This window comes from Trichomycterus rosablanca, chromosome 14, assembly GCF_030014385.1.
Source record: "Trichomycterus rosablanca isolate fTriRos1 chromosome 14, fTriRos1.hap1, whole genome shotgun sequence".
In the NCBI taxonomy this organism is placed as follows: domain Eukaryota; kingdom Metazoa; phylum Chordata; class Actinopteri; order Siluriformes; family Trichomycteridae; genus Trichomycterus; species Trichomycterus rosablanca.
Window position 1 is genome coordinate 33,735,984 of NC_086001.1, and position 22,034 is coordinate 33,758,017.

The following is a 22,034-nucleotide window of genomic DNA, read 5'->3' on the forward strand; positions in this document are numbered from 1 at the left end:
CTGCCAGCAGCAACAGAATTTCTGTTATCCATCAATGAACATTTAAAGGAAATGGTATCCTACACCTAACACCAAAGATTGCTGTGGCCATTTATGATCTGATAAGCAAAACATAATTTATCATGTAATGTTGAGCATTTAGCAGTTTGCAATCAAATAAATCCTTCAGCTAATAATTAAGGTTGCTGTGGCTGTTTATGATCCAATCAGCAACACTTGCTTCATTTGTACATTAGGCTTATTAATGCTGGCAAATTTTCTCTTCTGATTTACAAAAAATGAATTTGTAGAAATGCTTCAGCTGATGCCAAGTAGCCTTTATTACATGGAAACTTGCAGAAAATATAAAAATATTATAAGGTCAACATCATACAACAGATAAAAATTGAGTTTAATGTACATATAACAATATAGAACATGATGTAACCTTAAAAATAGTGAGCCTGCATGAGATTACAGCCACCTGTAATATAGTTTCAGTTCAGAGTTGACTGAATAAAATATTTATCGATTTAAACACATTTACGAATGATGGTAGAACCAATCATGTTAAAATACAACATAAATTGAACTTGAGTTGCATTAGATACAGCTGGGAAGATGTGATACATTACATAAATTAAAATGAAAATGACAGCACTTTTCACAATCAGACTCGAAGTAGTTTACAAAAAACGCTGGTCCAAACCTTAATGAACAAGCTAAGCAAAACATTGGCAAGGAAAACTACTCCCTCAGAGCAAGAGGAAGAAACCTTAAGAGACTCATCCTACACTGGTCCAAACTAGAAAAATTAATAAGAATAACGAATAATTAGCCTTGGCCTAATAATTAGAGGACTGGGCTTGGTACCAGAAGGTTGCCGGTTCAATTCCCAGGATCCATGGCTGAAGTGCCATGGGCACCGGGGATGGCTGCCCGACACACTGGGTGTGTGTTGACTGGTGCACTGGTGTGTGCGTGTTCACTGCCACAGATGGGTTAAATGCGGAAGACATTATTTTATAGTCAATGCGAAATCTGACCGGGAGCCAGTGCAGTGTGCATAAGACAGGGGTGATGTGTTCATATTTTCTGGTTCTAGTAAGGATTCTGGCTGCTGCATTCTGGACTAACTGCAGTTTGTTTATACACCTACTGGAACAACCAGACAAAAGGGATTACAATAATCCAACCTAGAGGTAACAAAAGCATGGACAAGTATTTCTGCGTCATGTAGTGACATCATAGCTTAGCAAGGTTTCTAAGATGATAGAAGGCTATCCTGGTGGTGATAGCTACATGAGCTTCAAAAAAAAAACTGGAATTAATAATCACACCAAGGTCTATAACAGCTGTACATGGTGTAACTGAAATACCATCCAGAGTTACTATGTAATCAGAAAGTTTACTTCTAGCTGCCTGTGGTCCTAATATTTTTTATTATATAATTTAGTAAAAGAAAATTGTTCAACATCCAGAGTCTAAACTGGTGTCTCTCATCTGGATGTGCTGACACATAGAACTGTGTATCATCAGCATAACAGTGAAAGCTGATACCATGTTTAAGAATAATATTAACCAGAGGTAGCATATCTATACATACATAGATGGGCCTAAAACAGAACCTTGTGGAACACCAAACTTAACCTTACTGTGCATAGAATATTCACCATTTACATCTACAAACTGATAACGGTCACTCAAATAGGCTGTTCCCTAAACTCCAACAATATTTTCTAGCCTATAAAGGAGATCAATGGTGTGAAAAGCTGCACTTAAGTCAAGCAGTACAAGCAGGGAGACACAACCCTGATCAGAGGCCAGTAACAGGTCATTCACAACTTTAACCAGCGCTGTCTCTGTGCTATGATGAGGCCTAAACCCTGACTGACAAATGTTATTTCTATGCAGGTATGAACATAGCTGCTGTGCTACAACCTTTTCTAGGATTTTGGAGATGAAGGGGAGGGTTGATATCGGTCTGTAATTAGACAACTGGCAGGGGTCTAGGTTAGGTTTTTTGCCAGAGGTTTGATAACTGCTTTAAATGATTTAGGGACATAGCCAGTACTAAGAGATGAATTTATCTTTTTTAAAAGAGTTGTATCTGTTTTAGGAAAGTTGTGGGTACGGGATCTAGTATACATGTTGTCAAGAAATTAGTGAAATTAACTTGGTCTCACGGAGAGGGTTAAAAGACTCTAAACGCTGATCTGATGTAACTATACTGACATCTAGTTGGTTTGTCATCAGATTGCTCAGGTTTAGATTAATAGTATTAATTTTGTGCCATATGTTTTCAACTTCATCACTGAAAAAATTCATAAAGTTGTCGCTGCTAAATACTGATGGTGTGGATGCTTCTGTAGTGGTGGTCTTCCTAGTTAGTTTTGCTACAGTATTAAATGTAGGATTAGTTTTGTTTTCTTCTAGCGAGGAGAAATATTTTGCTCTAGCAGCACTAAGAGCTTTTCTATAATTTAGGAGACTCTCCTTCCATGCGGTTTGGAACACAACCTGGTTAGTTTGACTCTGTTCTAAGACAGTCATTCTGCTGTTCACTCAAGGGGAGGCTGCTACAGGAAGCCAGGGAAGGGTACACAGGAGGGAAGTGATGTGTTTGAACTTTTGAAGGTTGAAGACAACTTAAGCTGCTGCTCCATAAGATGATGTCCGTTGTACATGCTGAGATTCGAGCCAAAACCTGTGTCAAAAGGAAGAAAAGAAAGAATAAGTTGAGTGTTGTTAAGCAAAACAATGGTAGACAAAGCCAAGTGAAGAAAACATCACCAAATTAGGTTATGACGAACACTGCCATATTGTTATTGCTGTATTGTCCTGCTGCAGTGGCATCAGATCTGTTTTTTTTTTTTTTACAAAATATATACACAACAAATGAGTGTTTCAGCTAAAATAGCTCAGTAGATCAAGTTACAGAAGACAGTATATTTGCTGTACACGTTACATAATAACCAAACATTAAGTGGTTTAGTTCCTTAAACATCACATGTACTGCATGCAGCACCTCAGATTGATCTTTCAGGCAGTCCTTTACGCCAAACTTGTTTTTAGTAGGGTTGAACTAATAGAAAAACTAAAATTAGGGCAATAATCTTTGAAAAGCAATACAGCAGTGTATTCTGATAGTCAGTCAGACATTTTCTCATCTGCTTAGTCCGTCAGAGTGGTGGTTTGTCCGGAGCCCACCCGGAATCACTCAGCACAAAGCAGGAATACATATACCACATACCACACACACACACACACACCGAGGGGCAATTACGTGTATCCAATAAGCCTACCCTTTGTGTTTTTCAGGAGCAGGGAGGGAACCAGAGCACCTGGCGAAAACCCACACAGACACAGGGAGAAGCTCCAAACTCCTCACAGACAGATGCTGAAGCAAGACTCGCCTGTATAGTTTTTCAATTCTAGCAATATCTTTAAGTCATATATTTGACACATAAAACATTAAGTCTGGTAATACCTATAAACTGTGATTGCCTGTCATTATTTTCACATTTGTTTAATTCTGTTTTGTGAAAATAATAAATATTAAAATATAAAATATCACTCCAACGGGTCACATTTTTTACCCCAGTGGTGGAGCATGGAGTGATGCACATTTAAAGGGTAAAATATTTAAAGCATAAGACTGAATATCTGTGCATTAACACATCTTAGTGAATTATCCCATACTAAACTAGTCAATTTAGGGAACATTAACAAATAAGGCTAGTATACTGAATAAAGTATGCAACACATTAACCACAAACAGCCTATTTATTATGCTGTAGGCATTGTGATTCTCTTGACTATCACCTTATGTTGCAACTCATCTGATTTTAAATTAATAACAAAGGAAAAAGAAAAAGTTAGTGAGACTGAAAATACAAGGCGAGTTAAACGTCTTAAACAATTGATCATAATAGGCTTTATGGGAAGCTCATGCTCAGTACAAAAATATTGTACTACCGTATAAAAGTAAAATTTAAAAAATAAAAAAGTTACTCTTTTACTATATTAAATGTAAGTTATACTTAAGCAATCTTGATGGTGTATATTAATAACCTACTGTAGGAGCACTGGGTGCTGCATGGTGAAGGAGCAGTGATGCCACAGTGATGCTACAGACTGCCAAGTGGACCATGGCTAGATTAAAATTCAACATTTGCTGTGGCTGCAATTTCATTCAAGGTCAACACCCATTCCATTTCAAGTTATGTCAATCCATTTACCTTCAGTTTTAGAAAACCAAAAACCTCTGTGAACACACCAGGCCCAGTTCTAACACCCTGCATCCATCTTTGCAGGGCTCTTATTCTTGGTAGAGGAACCCTGCACTACCTGCAGGTTCTTGTAACCTGTTGGACCAGCAGCAAAGTGATTGATCTATTTCGTCCCTTTTGTGTTTAGTCTGACTAATGCCTCAATTTAGTCATTTTGAAAAAGTGGTCTTTAAATGATTTGCCCCCAATTCACTTTGTTTGAGAGCAGCATTATCGTTCTTTATTATTTTAGTGCTGCTTTTGCTTTTTTTCTTGTCTATATTTTTTTAACAGATCCCAATGACCTTTCCCTATTCCTTACTTTAAATAAATCAAACTTTAAGCTTCCCAGTGCTGTGGTTTTTGTTTGTAAAAAGTGCAAATGCAGTGTTTGAATAGGATTACCTCATTTTTGTTGGTGTAATCTCTGGTAATGTTAAGATGTGTGTCAGTCACTCTGAGCGACAGGAGCATCTCCAGGCAGCACAACAAACCATGGTGGAGACTATATGCAGGACAACGCAGAGGAAAGAGCACAGACAAACTGTTTAAGTTCATGAGACATTCATTTAATGAATTTATGATGAATGGTAAATAAGTGCATAGTAAAAACAAGGACAAGGCACATGTGTGTGTGTGCACAGATATATAAATGTGTTTTAATGTGTCATGTCCTGTCTAGACATGAGGCGTTTGAATGTTTCCCTTTTAATAGCAGATTTCTGCACCTGCAAGTCAATTTTGGCTTCTTCTCCTTCTGTTGTATTTAAAAGTCAAAGTTTACACTAGTCAGTAAGTTAAGATTACACAGACCCTCAGTTAAATATATCAATAAAAATTAGGATATGACTTCTTTTGACAACCATACCAAGTTTAAGAACATAAAGGTGCACTCACACTAGGCGCTGTTGCCTTGTACAATACCAGAGAATGATTGTACTCCCTTTTCCCCTGTGCACACTGCTATGTTCTGGGCCCGAGCACACTTGTGTCTTCACTATGCAACTGTTTTGTTGGAGAAAGGTATGTTTGCTACGACAGCATATTAGGGCCACTGCTAAATACATGAATAAATACATACATTCATACATGGATAAATGCTCTTTAACCAAGGTAACTCTTTTCTTTAAAAAAATGCATACTGATGTAACTATGTAAACATGTTGATGTGCTATATAAATATTGTTAATCAATGTATTTATTAACTATTGATTACCAAAACTCACTGTTTTGTCTGTGTATAGAGTCCACATGAATCTATTGACCACCAAGCGTACTGAACTGCCTTCGATGCGTCTCACTCAACACATCTATGCTTGCAGGCTTGTCACGTGTCACTTTGTTCCCTAATTTTGGTTCAACTGCAAATACATATGACCAGTATAAAAGCAAACCAGGACCCAATGTATTTGTTTCGTGTTAAATATAGCGTCATCCCCTGTAGCAAGTAAAAGTTTCTCCTCCTGATCAAATGCAATGAAGCATACCTTGGTCTAGCTGCTCTAAATCCTACATATACACCTAATAGGGACAAAAGTATTTGGACACCTACATATTACACCTTCAGGAGAATTCATGACATCCCACTGTGAAGGCTTTCTACAAGATTTGAGTGTGTCTGTGGGAATTATTGTCCATTCATCCATAAGAGCATTTGTGAGGTCAGGAAGTGATGGACAAGAAGTCATGGCTCACAATCTCCATTCTCCATTTCCCCCCAAAGGTGTTCGATGGGGTTGTGGTCAGAGCTCTGTGTGGACCGATCACGTTCTTCCAGACCAAACTCACCCAACCATGCCTTTATGAACCTTTCTTTGTACACTGGGACACAGTCATGTACAAACAGAAAAGAGCCTTCTCCAAACAGTTCCCACAAAGTTGAAACCAAATAACTGTCCAAAATGACTTGGTGTAATGAAGAAGAAGATAGAAGATATACTTTATTTGTCATGTACAGTGTATCACAAAAGTGAGTACACCCCTCACATTTCTGCAGATATTTAAGTATATCTTTTCATGGGACAACACTGACAAAACGACACTTTGACACAATGAAAAGTAGTCTGTGTGCAGCTTATATAACAGTGTAAATTTATTCTTCCCTTAAAATAACTCAATATACAGCCATTAATGTCTAAACCACCGGCAACAAAAGTGAGTACACCCCTAAGAGACTACACCCCTAAATGTCCAAATTGAGCACTGCTTGTCATTTTCCCTCCAAAATGTCATGTGATTTGTTAGTGTTACTAGGTCTCAGGTGTGCATAGGGAGCAGGTGTGTTCAATTTAGTAGTACAGCTCTCACACTCTCTCATACTGGTCACTGAAAGTTCCAACATGGCACCTCATGGCAAAGAACTCTCTGAGGATCTTAAAAGATGAATTGTTGCGCTACATGAAGATGGCCAAGGCTACAAGAAGATTGCCAACACCCTGAAACTGAGCTGCAGCACAGTGGCCAAGATCATCCAGCGTTTTAAAAGAGCAGGGTCCACTCAGAACAGACCTCGCGTTGGTCGTCCAAAGAAGCTGAGTGCACGTGCTCAGCGTCACATCCAACTGCTGTCTTTGAAAGATAGGCGCAGGAGTGCTGTCAGCATTGCTGCAGAGATTGAAAAGGTGGGGGGTCAGCCTGTCAGTGCTCAGACCATACGCCGCACACTACATCAAATTGGTCTGCATGGCTGTCACCCCAGAAGGAAGCCTCTTCTGAAGTCTCTACACAAGAAAGCCCGCAAACAGTTTGCTGAAGACATGTCAACAAAGGACATGGATTACTGGAACCATGTCCTATGGTCTGATGAGACCAAGATTAATTTGTTTGGTTCAGATGGTCTCAAGCATGTGTGGTGGCAATCAGGTGAGGAGTACAAAGATAAGTGTGTCATGCCTACAGTCAAGCATGGTGGTGGGAATGCCATGGTCTGGGGCTGCATGAGTGCAGCAGGTGTTGAGGAGTTACATTTCATTGAGGGACACATTAACTCCAATATGTACTGTGAAATACTGAAGCAGAGCATGATCCCCTCTCTCCGGAAACTGGGTCGCAGGGCAGTGTTCCAGCATGATAATGACCCCAAACACACCTCTAAGACGACCACTGCTTTATTGAAGAGGCTGAGGGTAAAGGTGATGGACTGGCCAAGCATGTCTCCAGACCTAAACCCAATAGAACATCTTTGGGGCATCCTCAAGCGGAAGGTGGAGGAGCGCAAAGTCTCGAATATCCGCCAGCTCCGTGATGTCGTCATGGAGGAGTGGAAAAGCATTCCAGTGGCAACCTGTGAAGCTCTGGTAAACTCCATGCCCAGGAGAGTTAAGGCAGTTCTGGGAAATAATGGTGGCCACACAAAATATTGACACTTCAGGAACTTTCACTAAGGGGTGTACTCACTTTTGTTGCCGGTGGTTTAGACATTAATGGCTGTATATTGAGTTATTTTGAGGGAAGAATAAATTTACACTGTTATATAAGCTGCACACAGACTACTTTTCATTGTGTCAAAGTGTCATTTTGTCAGTGTTGTCCCATGAAAAGATATACTTAAATATCTGCAGAAATGTGAGGGGTGTACTCACTTTTGTGATACACTGTATATATATACAGATGTACAGTACAATGAAATTCTTTCTTCGCATATCCCAGCTTGTTTTGAAGCTGGGGTCAGAGCGCAGGGTCAGCCATCGTACGGCGCCCCTGGAGCAGACAGGGTTAAGGGCCTTGCTCAAGGACCCAACAGTGGCTACATAGCAGAGGCTGGATTTGAACCGCCAATCTTCCAGTTGATAGCCCAAAGCTCTACCCACTAGGCTACCACTGTCCCTAAGCATTAAGAATTCTCATTCCCAGGCCTAGACCAAGCCCTGAAAAACCCCATAACATTATCCCTCCTCCACCAAACTGGGTTGACACTGTGCACTCATTCTCCTGGCATTCACTAGGTGTTTGATTTTATATACCTGTGGCAATGGGACTGAACAAACCCCCTAAATTTAGTGATTAAGAAGTGTGTCCCAATACTTTAGTCCATATAGTGTATAAAATCAAGCACTTAGTGAATGCCCATACAGAGCTCTGACCTCAACCCCCTCAAACACTGCTGGGATAAACTAGAATGAAGATTGTGAGCCAGGTCCTCTCATCCAACATCACTGTCTGATCTCACAGATGCTATATGAACTGATACATTTCCCACAGACACACTCTTGTAGAAAGCCTTCCCAGAAGAATGGGAGCTGTTATAGCTGCAGAGGGGAACAGACTATATATAAATGTCTATGGATTTAGAATGGGGTGTTATAAAAGAATACTTTTGTCCATACAGTGTAGCTGATGATATTTACTAGACTGAACACCCTGAGGAGGGCGGCGGGAAAGTGTGAAAGTGACTGCACGCGCTAGCAGTCTCGCGCAGTTTGAGGGTATAAAAAGCCGTTTTTAACCCTCAGTTCGTTATTTCTGGCTTTAAGGAGTTTACCAGAGCAGAGTTTAGAGGTAAGAAATAAATACAATAAAACACAAGATATGAAAAATTAATATGTTATAATGGATGACAAAACAATATAATATACCGGTATATTAATCAGAATAAAATAAATCTTTTTAGATTAACCAGGTTAACTTGAGTTAGCTTTGAGGCTAACACAGATGGATTGTTGTGGTAAATAAAATACCAAACAATATTTTTCATTTTCAGTTTGAGAGGAACAACATTATTAAACGTTTAATATTTTATTAATTCTCGAAATATATAATTCAGAGGAGTCGATTCCTCTACACCGATCGCCAGAGGAGTCGATTCCTCTACGCCGATTACTGTTGTTATTGTAAAGTGTAACGGAATCGTGGATTCCGCTTTGGTCCGCGATGCGTGGTGCCGTGGTTAACATTGAGTCGACTCAGAGTCGTGATTTATTAGTTGACCATCGAGCACCAACAAAACGGAACACTGTAAATTCTCTTAAGCTCCAAGATGTTCAGTAGTAAAACATTAGGCACAGTTTAAACACACACTTTAAACTAAATGTCCAACGTGTCTGACTCCAACAGGCTAAACAGCTGGGCTGCTCACGTTCAGCACAATATCACTGACATATACTGGACAATTACCATTTAAACAAGAACTTAACACATGACCGACATTTCTTAAAGCTTAATTACGTGCCACTACTGATAACAGAGGAGGAAAAATCCACGAGCATCCCCCGTTCTGCTCCCACACGTGGACTAACTGTTTACAGCTCACTGCAGACAAGAAGCGCCTACTTTCAGAGAAAGATCTGACTGACATCCAGAACCACCAATCACCAAATTACGCCGATCGGACCAGCGAGCTGAGGGCGGGACTAAATTGATGTCCCATATGCAAATTAAATATGTAAATAATATAAAATGTTCGAATATTTTTTTACATTTTAATATATATTGTATTTTGTGATTTAATTAAAAGGGTAAAAAAAATTGAGATGCAATATTGTTATGTGCAGTGCGCTCTGGCCAGGGATTCGCTTACAACTCTGGGTCAGAAGAAGTGATTGACACTTCTGCAAACCAATAGCAGGGACTTGGAGGAAGCCAAAGAGAGGCGATTAGCCAAGATCACTCACACTTAGTGAGCTTTGGTGAGGAAGAGCGCGTCAATCAGTAACAGATGCGCTGGAGCTTAGAAAACATGCGCGCCTATATCTGAAGAAGCGCTGTGGAATCCCACCTGGGCAAAACCTCTTACAATAAATCTACGTTTACTTGTTCATCACAGATAAAACAAATAAAATCTTTATGTTTTGTTAGAGACTATTTAAAATGTTTTGGGAACACATTGCACATTCAGAAAATGCTCCAGAATAATTTAATGGATTGGCCCAAGTGAATAAAATAATTATGACTAGTATGTTATCCACAACAGTTAAATACACATTGTCCACCCTAAATATAAGACACGTCTTTCTTTTTCTCACTTTTTAGGGGGGCTACAGGTCTAACCACACCCACGTCTGCCATCAATCCCATTACAACAAACAAAACTTACAAACTGAAGAAGTTTATTGAAATAGTGTTTTAGGGTCAGTTAGGGTCAAAATAAAAGATATCAAGAAAGACATAATATTTTGTGATTAAGCTCTACTTCAAGATTATCAAAAATATTTAATACTAAAGTCATATTTATGATGGTGACCAAAAAATGTAAAGTTTAAAATCGTAATGAGATCAAAGTCATAATTATTTTGAGATTAAAGTTGTAATAGTTTAAGAATAAATGTGTAATATTTAGAGCATCATTGGACTACCAGAATCCAAATTCTAACCGTAAAAACACATGACCATCTTTAGGGCTGCATTGGGGTTTTCTGATAATATTACTAACACTTTCCTCGGTCAGGTTTGTGATTAAACATCAGTAAATGATGTGTAATTTATTTTAGAATCCAGTTCTTTTGCGGATTCAATACCTGAGCCTTTTAGTAGAATGTTTCCGTGTGCCTCACACACTACCATAAAATGCTGTTGGGTAGTCCACAGTGATTTCACATTCTCAAAATTTTAAGTTTAATCTTAAAATAATTATTTTAATCTTGAAATATTATGACTCTGTTCTTGAAATACTTGAGTTATAACTTAAATAGTGAAGTTCTACAATTATGTTCTACAGTAACGGAGCATGACATAAGTAATACTATAGTTTTTGTTATAATTAATATATTTCTCTTAAAACAGATTTCCAATTCTGTGATTATCCTGTGAAGTTTTTCATCTGCATCCAGTAAGTAACCATTGTGAAGATGGAACAGAAGACTGTTTAAAACATTTATTTTATGTTTCATGTTTGGTCTTTTTAAATTCTCAGTATGGCTTTCACAACACCCTCATATTGGACAATAAGAAGAAAATCCAAAGCCAGAGTTAATGAACAATTAATTTCTGTCTACGTAAATGAACTGGGCTGTGGGAGTCCATATCAAAGGCAGGAACAAAATACTGAGGAAATTGAAGACTGTTTGTCCAATGAGGACAACAAGGAATTTTTTGATGCCTTTGAACTCACAGAAACAGAATCAGACACAGACTCAGATTCAGAAGTCCAAGCCTCTCTGCATAGTAGACTGGCATCATGGGCTGTTGAGCAAAATGTTACACATTCTGCTTTAAACAGTCTCCTAAAGATCCTGGCAGATTACCACCCAAAACTCCCTCATGATGCAAGAACATTGCTTGGAACTGTTCGTTCTACAAAAATGACCTGCAAAGATATTGCTGGGAGACAGTATTACCATTTTGGTGTGCTTGAAGCTATTACACATCTCTTAGAAGAACACAAGCATGTCATAAAAGAAACACACCTTCTGAACCTCCAGGTCAATATTGATGGTTTACCTTTATTCAAGAGTTCCACCACACAGTTTTGGCCAATTCTAGGAATTATTGAAAATCTTCCAAAACATGACCCAGTCATAATAGGTTTGTTTTGTGGCAACCAAAAACCAGGATCCCTGGATGCCTTCCTAGAAGATTTTGTGTCAGACATTTCTAATCTGGAAAAAGGATTTAATTACAAAGGAGATTTCCCTATACTTAAGGCTGTGCACAGTAGTTTGTGATGCTCCGGCATGTGCCTTTGTGAAAAACATAAACGGTCACTCTGGCTATAGTGGCTGTGGGAAATGTACCCAAGAGGGGAAGTATATTGAGAATCGAGTTGTTTTTCCTGAAATTGATGCTTTACTGAGAACAGATGAGTCATTCAGGGCTCAAATAGATGAAGAACATCATCATGGTCCCACACCACTGCAAAGAACATCACTGAAAATGGTAACAGGCTTTCCATTAGACTATATGCACCTTGTGTGCCTTGGTGTTATGCGCAGGCTCCTTTTGTTGTGGCTACGGGGTCCTTTGTCCTGCAGACTGCCTGCCTCTACTGTTGACAACCTTTCAAGCAGACTTCAGCAAATCCGTAAAAATGTTCCCTTGGAATTCTCGCGACAACCAAGGTCTGTAAGAGAGTTAGACAGGTGGAAAGCTACTGAGTTCCGGCAGTTTTTGTTGTACAGTGGGCCTGTTCTTTTAAATAGCACACTCATTACAACAGCATACCAAAACTTTCTTCTACTTTTTGTGGGAGTGTTCATTTTATCCAGCAAACAGCTACTCCGAGACCATCTTGAGTATGCTAATGACATTTTGGTTTTATTTGTGAAACACTTTCAAGAGCTCTATGGGGAAAAGTTCATGTCTTACAATGTACACAACCTTGTTCACTTGGCACAAGATGTAAAAATACATGGTGCACTCGATAATTTCAGTGCATTTAAATTTGAATCTTTCCTTCACCAGATTAAAAAGCTAATTAGAAAACCTGGCTTCCCACTCAGTCAGGTCATTAGAAGACTGTCAGAGAGGCCCAAAAAACTGAATCGAAATAGGAAAAGAATGGGATTATACAAAGTTCATGCATGTGGTCCACTTCCCAGGTCCATCCAAACAGCCAGTCAGTATCGCGAACTGAGGACACAGAGTTTCTCATTGAGATTAGATGAAGCCAACAGCTTTATTTACATCAACAACAAAGTTGCCAGAGTGAAAAATATTTTCTCCCATGGAAATGAGGTCTACATTGCATACTGCTGTTTTCTCGAACAGGAATCATTCTTCGAATACCCTCTTTCCTCAGCCACACTTGGCATCTACTTAATAGACAAGGTCTCAGGGGCCACTGAATATTGCACATTTTCAGAAGTTCAATCAACAGAAGGCATTTCTTTTGCCATATAAGATGAAATTTGTATCTTTTCCCCTTCTGCATACCAGTTCATGAGAAATCTGCTACCAGAACCTCCCTTTTCATCCCCACTGAGTTTTTTTACATTTTCTTCTTCATAATCAAGTTTTTTTTTTTTTATAGTTTTCATGACATATGAGTAGCATGATAGATCCCTGTATTATAGGAATGTACCTACTGGTTGAATTTGTGGATGAGGGAACAACAAGCCCGGTGGCAGCAGAGTGGTACCATGAGGGCATATCATGGTGGCCTCCATACACAGTCAAAGCCAAACTTCTAAAAAGTATCCGAGGCAGTGAGGTCCCAAATGTGAGCAGAGGATGGACACAGCACCAAGCTCGTATCCTTTACAGCTCAGGTAATCTAAAATGTATAAGAATATTGATTAGATAAACATTATCTATATTATGTACATTATACAGTACAGACCAAAAGTTTGGACACACCCTTCTCATTCAAAGAGTTCATGACTTATTTTCATGACTATGAAAATTGTAGATTCACACTGAAGGCATCAAAACTATGAATTAACACATGTGGAATTTTATACTTAACAAAAAAGTGTGAAACAACTGAAAATATGTTTTATATTCTCGGTTCTTCAAAATTACTGCTTCGCACACTCTTGGCATTCTCTTGATGAGCTTTAAGAGGTAGTCACCTGAAATGGTTTTCACTTCTCAGGTGTCCCCTGTCAGGTTTAATAAGTGGGATTTCTTGCCTTATAAATGGGGTTGGGACCATCAGTTGTGTTGTGCAGAAGTCAGGTGGATACACAGCTGATAGTCCTACTGAATAGACTGTTAGAATTTGTATTATTGCAAGAAAAAAAGCAGCTAAGTAAAGAAAAATGAGTGGCCATCATTACTTTAAGAACTGAAGATCAGTCAAATCTTGTGAAAAGTGAAAGTGAAAGTGTCCCCAAGTGCAGTCGCAAAAACCATCAAGCGCTACAAAGAAACTGGCTTACATGAGGACCGCCCCAGGAAAGGAAGACCAAGAGTCACCTCTGCTGCGGAGGATAAGCTCATACGAGTCACCAGCCTCAGAAATCGCAGGTTAACAGCAGCTCAGATTAGAGACCAGGTAAATGCCACACAGAGTTGTAGCAGCAGACACATCTCTAGAACAACGGTTAAGAGGAGACTGTGTGCATCAGGCCTTCATGGTAAAATAGCTGTTAGGAAACCTCTGCTAAGGACAGGCAACAAGCAGAAGAGACTTGTTTGGGCTAAAGAACACAAGGAATGGACATTAGACCAGTGAAAATCTGTGCTTTGGTCTGATCAGTCCAAATTTGAGATCTTTGGTTCCAACCACCGTGTCTTTGTGCAGCGCAGAAAAGGTGAACGGATGTGCTCTACTGCAAAGCAGTAATCAAAGCAAAAGGTGGCTACTACAATATAAAACATATTTTCAGTTGTTTCACACTTTTGTTAAGTATATAATTCCACATGTGTTAATTCATAGTTTTGATGCCTTCAGTGTGAATCTACCATGTTCATAGTCATGAAAAAAAAGAACAATCTTTGAATGAGAAGGTGTGTCCAAACTTTTGGTCTGTACTGTATGTACAGTCATGTGAAAAAGTAAGTACACCCTCTTTGAATTCTATGGTTTTGTGTATTCAGACATAATAAAAACCATCTATTTCTTATCAGGTCTTAAAATTATATAAATACAGTCTCAGATAAACAATAATGCATAATAAATTACACTCATTCATTCATTTGTATAAAAACACTAGACCAAAATAGAAAAAGCAGTATGTGAAAAAATAAGTACACCCCATGAATGAATAGCATGTAGAATCTCATTTATTAGTAATAAGTTGTAGTAATGGTTTTCTGTATGACTTTATCAGTCTCTAACATCGTTCTGGAGGAATTTTACTCCACTCTTCTTTACAACATTACTTCAGTTCACTGAGGTTTGTGTCCATTCATTTGTAAATGATCTCAAATTTAACTCTAGAATACTTTGGTTTCAAGAGGAGTTCATGGTCGACTCAACGGCTGTAATCTGTCCAGATCCTGTGACTGTAACACAAACCCCTAATCGTCACCCCTTCACCACCATGATTGACAGTTTGTATGGGGTGTTTGTGCTGATATGCTGTGTTTGTTTTTTGTCAGATGTGCCGTTGTGAATTTTGGCCAAATATCTCAATTTTGGTTTCGTCTGTCCACAGGACATTGTTCCAGAAATCTTGTGGTTTATTTCAGATGCAACTTTGCAAACTTAATCTGTTTTGTCATGTTCATTTTAAAGAGAGAACATTTTCTTTCAGAAACCCTTCCAGCAGGCCAAACCTGTTCAGTCTTTTTGTTTTAGTTGAACAGTCATTAAATTGAACATTTAACATGCTAACCGAAGCCTGTAGAGTCTTAGATGAAGCTCTTGGATGTTTTGCAATTTCTCAGAGCATTGCACAGTCTGATCTCGTGGTGAACTTGCAGGGACGTCTACTACTGGGAAGCTGCCTTGAATGTTTTCCACTTGTAAATGATCTTTCTTACTGTAGAACGATGAACTTCAGATTTGGAAATGGCTTTATAACCCTTCCCAGAATAATCAGCAGGAACAATTCTTTGTCTAAGATCATTGTTGATGTCTTTCCTACTTGGTATTGTGTTTACACACACCTGAATGGTCCAGACCACAATAAGTGCCAAAACTTCTGATTTTATAGACGTGATCACACTTACTAATCATCAGTTAATCAAGATCATTTGTTAAGCAGAACCTGACTGATAAATACCCTCTTAATTCCTTTAGAAACAGTAAGGGTGTACTTATTTTTTCACACACTGCTTTTTGTATTTTGATCTAGTTTTTTATATAAATAATGAGATGGTGTAATTTGTTATGTGTTATTGTCTATCTGAGGTTGTATTTATATAATGGTAAGACCTGATGAAGAACAGATGATTTATATTATGTCCTGATACATAAAAACATAAAATTCAAAGAGGGTGTACTTACGTTTTCCCATGACTGTATATTATGCATTTAATTGTCTGCATGCAAAATATATTACAGATTGTTTGGACAAGGTCGTCCAGAAATGGAGAATATCCTGCGAGACCTCGGATTTAAATTCAGACAATGATTTCCCACGAAAACGAAAGTAATTTTATAACATGTCACACAACATTGTGTAGTACTTCATGAAGATTTCTATTTGATTTTTCTTTTACTTTTTAGACCTAAAAAGCCATTTGAATTTATTGAAAAGTCTCAAGCAAAATGGCATCCCAGCCCTCAAAAACAGAATCTCAAAATGAAAAAGAAAACAGTGCATTCCCTACCACCACCACCAATACCACCACCACCACCTGCTGACCATCGAAACCCTGGAACAAACAGAAGTAGTAAGTTTAGTGTATTTTTCTTCCCCCAAAAAAAAAAAAAAAAACCAGTCCAAGATGTAACACTCTTTGCAACTTCAGCTGGACTAGATGGGTCTAAATGGCTGAAGGCTGAACAGATACATACATGCGCCTGGCATTTTTGTGACATCACCAAAAAAAAAAAAAAAAACACCCTCAGCCTTATTTTGATAAAATAATAATAAAAATACATTTTGAATCTTGTTTATATACTTATACCACCTTATAGGGCCCCTTAAATTTTAGGAAACACAATAGCTCAGAAGACTTAAATCTTTTCATTCCATTGCCTGAATAAAATATAGTTTGAAAGACTGGGAAAAGCCTGGCAAATCTTTAAAACACAACACTGGCTTTAAAGCTTATGATATTTCACATTTCCACATTATTACTGGGCGTTTATTAGAAATCTCATACTGAAGATTGTTAATATTCACTATAATTAGTTAGATACTGTTAAGAATGTGTTTGTTAAACTGTTTGAGGACTAAGCAGTGCAAAGCTAGTCTATAATAATATAACCAATGCCCAGAGAAAAATAAAATCTTTTTTTTTAAGTTCCATCATATTTATAGAAGCTTAGTATTTCAAACATCACGCATAAACGCATATTGAAAAAAACAGGTTTTTAAAATGGACAGTGTACTTACCAAATTATGATTTTTCAGTGATGTCACAGGATGAGTGCTTCCAGACAAATGTTCAGGGATACTCGGATGAAATCTCCTTCCCAGAATCTAGACAAGGTAAAGTTCATTGAAAATGAAGAAATTAAATATATAAAAACATTACAACACTTTCCAAAAAAGTTGGGATGCTGGGCAACATATAAATAATAACAGAATACAATGATGTGCAAATTATTTACATTGTATTTTTAATTGAAAATAGTACCAAGAAAACATATCAAATGTTGAAACTGAGATATTCTCCTACTAATTAATAAAACAAGTTTAACATATTTAAATAAATTCAATTAAGCAATGGAACAAAAATGTTTCATGCTGTGGAAATGACTAGATTTAGGAGAGCTTACAGTATTTTTTTCCTTTTATCCTGTCCAACTAATAAAAATTCTGAAGTGCAGTTTTAATTTCAGTCCACAATAAAACAAACTTAGAATAACAAATTTAAATTATGAATATAGTACATACCTATTTCTTTTTTTCAGTGATGTCAAAGGCCCAGTCCTATCAGGGAAGAATTCAGGATGCTTGGTTCACTGAACCAACACAGCAGAGTAAAATCACATTTGTCATATATGCTATTCATAGAAACCCCCTGCTTGATAAGTATTTATCAAAACAAATAGAGAAATATACATAACCTTACAAATTCATAAAAAGTTTAATCACCCATGCATAATTATTTGCTTTCAGTGATGTCACAAATCCAATTGCTCAGTCAAGATGGACAGTCCACCATCACAGAACAAAGTAAGGTTTATCTACAGCCATTAACATTACAATTAACTAAAATGTTTCTTAATAATTTAATAGAAAATTTCACTATAGATCTTCAGCATGTTTAAGAAGACAAACTTAAATCTTACCAAGTGCTTACCTTTCTCCTTAAGTGACAGAAGACAATCAAAGTGTTGGTTTGGAAAGCCACTGTGACATTCTGTCTGCAGGACCAGGTAAGATAACAGCACTGCACAAATTACAGTGACTTTATATTTGTGGTTAATATTCTGTCCTCAGTGTGTGTGTCTGTACACAAATTGACAGATAGCTAACACAGTGCCAAGAAAAAGTCAGAAGCTGGAGTAAAGTTAAATGTTCTTTACTGTGGTCTTCGTTTTTCAAGAAACAATTTGTAAAACTGAAATAATACAGAAGGAAAGCACTGGTTAGAAATACCATATACAAAGTATATGCAAATAACATTTCCATGTAAATGTAAATACAGAAGTAAATACTTAAATGTAACATATTTATAGCATTACACTAATATTATATTAAATGTAAACATAAATGTAACTTACAAGCGATGCTTTTCAAGGCACAAACAACAGAATGGATAGAAACAAGAACTGGAGCTGTAAGCTGACCACATGGCATGTAACCTCTAATGGTTTTCCTGATCACACCATGAACTATAACCTGACCATGTCATGTGAACAAACTAACCAATCAACACAAAGGCTGGAATTACACACGAAAACAATAAATCACTCTAAAACACCAGTAGAGGGAGGAAAAGTACCATAAATAAAAAAAAACTCTTACAGGGACATGACAGTTAACCTCACTTATTATTGTTATACTTAAATACTTATAAGTAGACCAATATACTGTCCTTGGTGTTAATAGCTAACGCACCTAGAGTCCGTCTGCCTACAGGCCGACTAGTGCCGGGTCAATGCACACGTAAGTTTAAGTAAATTCTATTTTATAAAATTCTTAATTGTCTTATTTATTGATCTAATAAAGATGTGTGAATAACCATGATATTATTATGTGACTTCCCAGCAGCAGAGAGGGCCATCTTAGAGATGCTGGGGGAACTGCAGCTCCAGGTCCAGCATCTCACTTCTGTTATTACCCAAAGAGGCCCCTTTTTGGGTAACAGCAGTCTGAAGATGCCACCTGCACCAGCAGATAAAGAGGAAGAAGATGGACTTCCACTGGAAAGCATTCAGGCCTTGAATGACTTTGAAGTCCATCTTCAAAACAAGATCTTCAAGCAAAAATTGGTAATTTACTGTACCTTACACACACACACACACTATATATATATATATATTGTACATTGCATGTACATTACTTACCGAATATTTTTGTCAACTTCAGGTGTCAAAACTGTCACTGGTTGGGGGGCAAACACTTAAAAAAACAGTGTGGCGGATTTGTGGCAAAGTGTTTGCTCCTCAACTAGCTGTGCAGTTGAACTGGTGTGGCAGAGGAGAGAAAACGGCCATCAAAAACATACACCTGAAAGACACAATTGTCTGTAAGTATAAACATTTTTGTGAACAATTTTTTGTTCTGTATATTGACTTAAGATATCTTGTTTGTGCACCTTCTAGTCCACTAGACCATAATCAGTAGTCATTTTCTAACCACAGGATCATTGCTGGATGGATATTTTTGTGATCTTCCATTGATTAACAGAGTACAGTAGTCTTTATATGGTGTATAGGCTGTAGTCTTTAATCCTAGATGAATGCCTTACCATTCTCATGTGGAATTGTTTAATATGCCAAAAATTCATAGCTCTATCAAAAGATGACAAGCTATTGCAGTCTAATGGCATTAACCCTCCTGTTGTCCTCGGGTCAAAATGACCCGCCACTGTGTTAAAACCCCCCCAAAAATCCACTAAATGCTATTTTTTTACCTTGAAATTTTATGACTTTTCCTAGATTGGCCCCAACAATAGAAAAAGTTAAATGTTGCTTTTATTCACATTTCCATGTAAGCTGTACAAAAAAAGGTAAAAAGGTGGTCTTCGGGTCAAAATGACCCGTGAGGCAAATAGAGTTGAAATCAAGGTCACAGAGTTATTTACAACCCACAGAATGTTACAATGTTTTAGTTGTGTCTCAAATCAATCAGTAGCAGAAGTAATCAGGTGGTGTTCTCGCAGACTTCAGAAGACCACCTGTTTATTTCCAGAGGTTATAAAGGTGCTGCAGATAACAGGACCCAGAATTCTGTCTGTACTGAAGCCATGAGTGTGCGTTATAGCGTTGAAGAGGCTGTAGAGCTGATTTTCTCAGATGTCCAGCAAGACAACTCTGATTCAGAAGAGGAAGTGGAGCATGTATCCAAAGAAGAAGATGGGGAGGAATACAACCCAGAGCATGATGAATCATCTTCAGAAGAAGAAGAAAACCCTGAAGCTAAAAGAGAGACTTTTCTTTCAAAAAATGGCAAAATAACATGGACCTCAGCAGCATATGACCAACACGGCAGGCATGCAGAACAAAACGTTGTGCTTGATGTGACAGAGGGACTGAGGGGTCACAATGTGACATGTGACAATTTCTTCACCTCTTATGAACTCGGACTGCAGCTCCTGAAGAGGAAGATCACCATGGTTGGTGCAGTTCGAAAGAACAAGCCTGAGCTCCCACTGAGAAACTGAGTCATTGGGATGAATAAAATTTCATTTAAAACAGCGAGACTATTTATTCTATTACTCATGTCTAATGTTACAGCTACATATACCTACTCTTTTTGTAATCCGATTTTTTTTTCAGTATCAGCAATGAGAAACCCGCTGCTCCCCACTCCAAATGAGGCTGAAGCTGAGAAGATAATTAAAGAGTGGCTTCGCCTTTCCAGTGACAGGCTCAGAAAAAGGCAGCGATAGTTTTTACATTTATTTTATGTTTTATATATATAATAGTTTATGTATATATAAATACTTGTAAATATGTTCTGTTTTTTTTAAGTTAAGGCTAAGTTAGTAGTATGTAAGTTATTATATATTTATATGTGTATGTTAAAATAAGAAACATTTGATATCAAATGTTTTACATAATTTAGCAATTTTTTAAAATTTTTAATTCCTAATAAAAGTTTATTGTTAAACCTTTCATAATTTGAACTCAGTTTTGCTAAAAGACAAAACACAAAATAAAAATAAAACATTAAAACAAGACATCGCGGAGACATCGGATGAAAGTCGTAGAAGGGGAAGCTGGACGTAGGTATGCCGGAAAATACGTCGCGGATACACCGGATCAGCGTCGTTTTAAGGGCGCTTTTTCATCAAAGCTACGTAGTGCCAATGTGCAAACGACATAAATACTATGTAACGCCAACCATTCTAAGTAGGGAGCAGCGACGTATTTGTGCTGTCTGGGTAATTATCACTGCACCATCTACACTAAACATGTTACTGTACCTCTAAACCATGTATTACGGTACCCAAAGCGTTAAAGAGGGTAAAACTGCTGTTTACAGTTTAATAAACATTATTTACCACGTTCTGATGCACAAAATCCACTCAGTTCAAGAAGAGCATCGACTCTGTTATTAATGAAATACATTTCAGACATTTTTACTGGAGGAATTTGATGTGATCGGATCTCAAACTCATGTGAAGTTTCTGTTCGGTTGTTAATACCACTTTTTGAAGAGCAATAAAATAAACAAAACAAATTGTTATCAGGTGTCACCCCGACATCCATAAAGAACACTTACTCTAGTACTAATCTTGTGGTTTTGAGATAATTTTACTGTAGGAATTCAAAATAACTTTTTGCTGCCTGGTGCCACAGTAGCTTCAGTTTATAACAATAACAACAGCCCATTACAACAGTCTAAAGCAGGGGTGCACAACATACGGCCCGCGGGCCAGATCCGGCCCGGCAAAACTCTCGATCCGGCCCGCCAAATAAAGTGCTGATGCATTTTTAAATAAATGATGCTGTCACTTTAAATTCACCGGGTAATTCCATGAAATTGCGACTGAAAAGTAAATGATGTAAATACAAGTTACCTCAGCGGTACCATGTGTTTGTCCAAACCAAGTACGAGTAAAAAAAGTAAAGTGGATCTCGAGCAGAGGAAATTTAACCCTGAATGGACATACAGGTATTTTCTCATGTCTGCTGTGCTTGCGACCACATTAATCAGCTGGTGTCAGAAAGATGCT

The 22,034-nt window shown here is 37.8% G+C and overlaps 1 protein-coding gene and 1 long non-coding RNA gene across 2 annotated transcripts; one reads left to right on the forward strand and one right to left on the reverse strand.

Annotated features, from left to right (window-relative positions):
* Positions 1-296: 296 nt before the first annotated feature.
* On the reverse strand, positions 297-5,873 carry LOC134326734 (uncharacterized). The gene is made up of 2 exons (XR_010014564.1): positions 4,656-5,873; positions 297-2,686 (listed from the first exon to the last, which is right to left on the reverse strand). It is a non-coding gene; the product is annotated as an uncharacterized LOC134326734 (long non-coding RNA).
* A 2,816-nt stretch (positions 5,874-8,689) lies between these two features.
* Positions 8,690-20,771, forward strand: LOC134326731 (uncharacterized). Its single transcript, XM_063008906.1, has 12 exons — positions 8,690-8,747; positions 13,196-13,390; positions 16,075-16,162; positions 16,240-16,406; positions 17,093-17,170; positions 17,596-17,664; positions 17,804-17,860; positions 18,001-18,063; positions 18,740-18,796; positions 18,899-19,122; positions 19,220-19,379; positions 20,632-20,771. The coding sequence occupies exons 2-12, from the start codon at positions 13,198-13,200 to the stop codon at positions 20,742-20,744; spliced, it is 1,269 nt and encodes a 422-aa protein (XP_062864976.1). The 5' UTR covers positions 8,690-8,747; positions 13,196-13,197; the 3' UTR covers positions 20,745-20,771.
* The last annotated feature ends 1,263 nt before the right edge of the window (positions 20,772-22,034 follow it).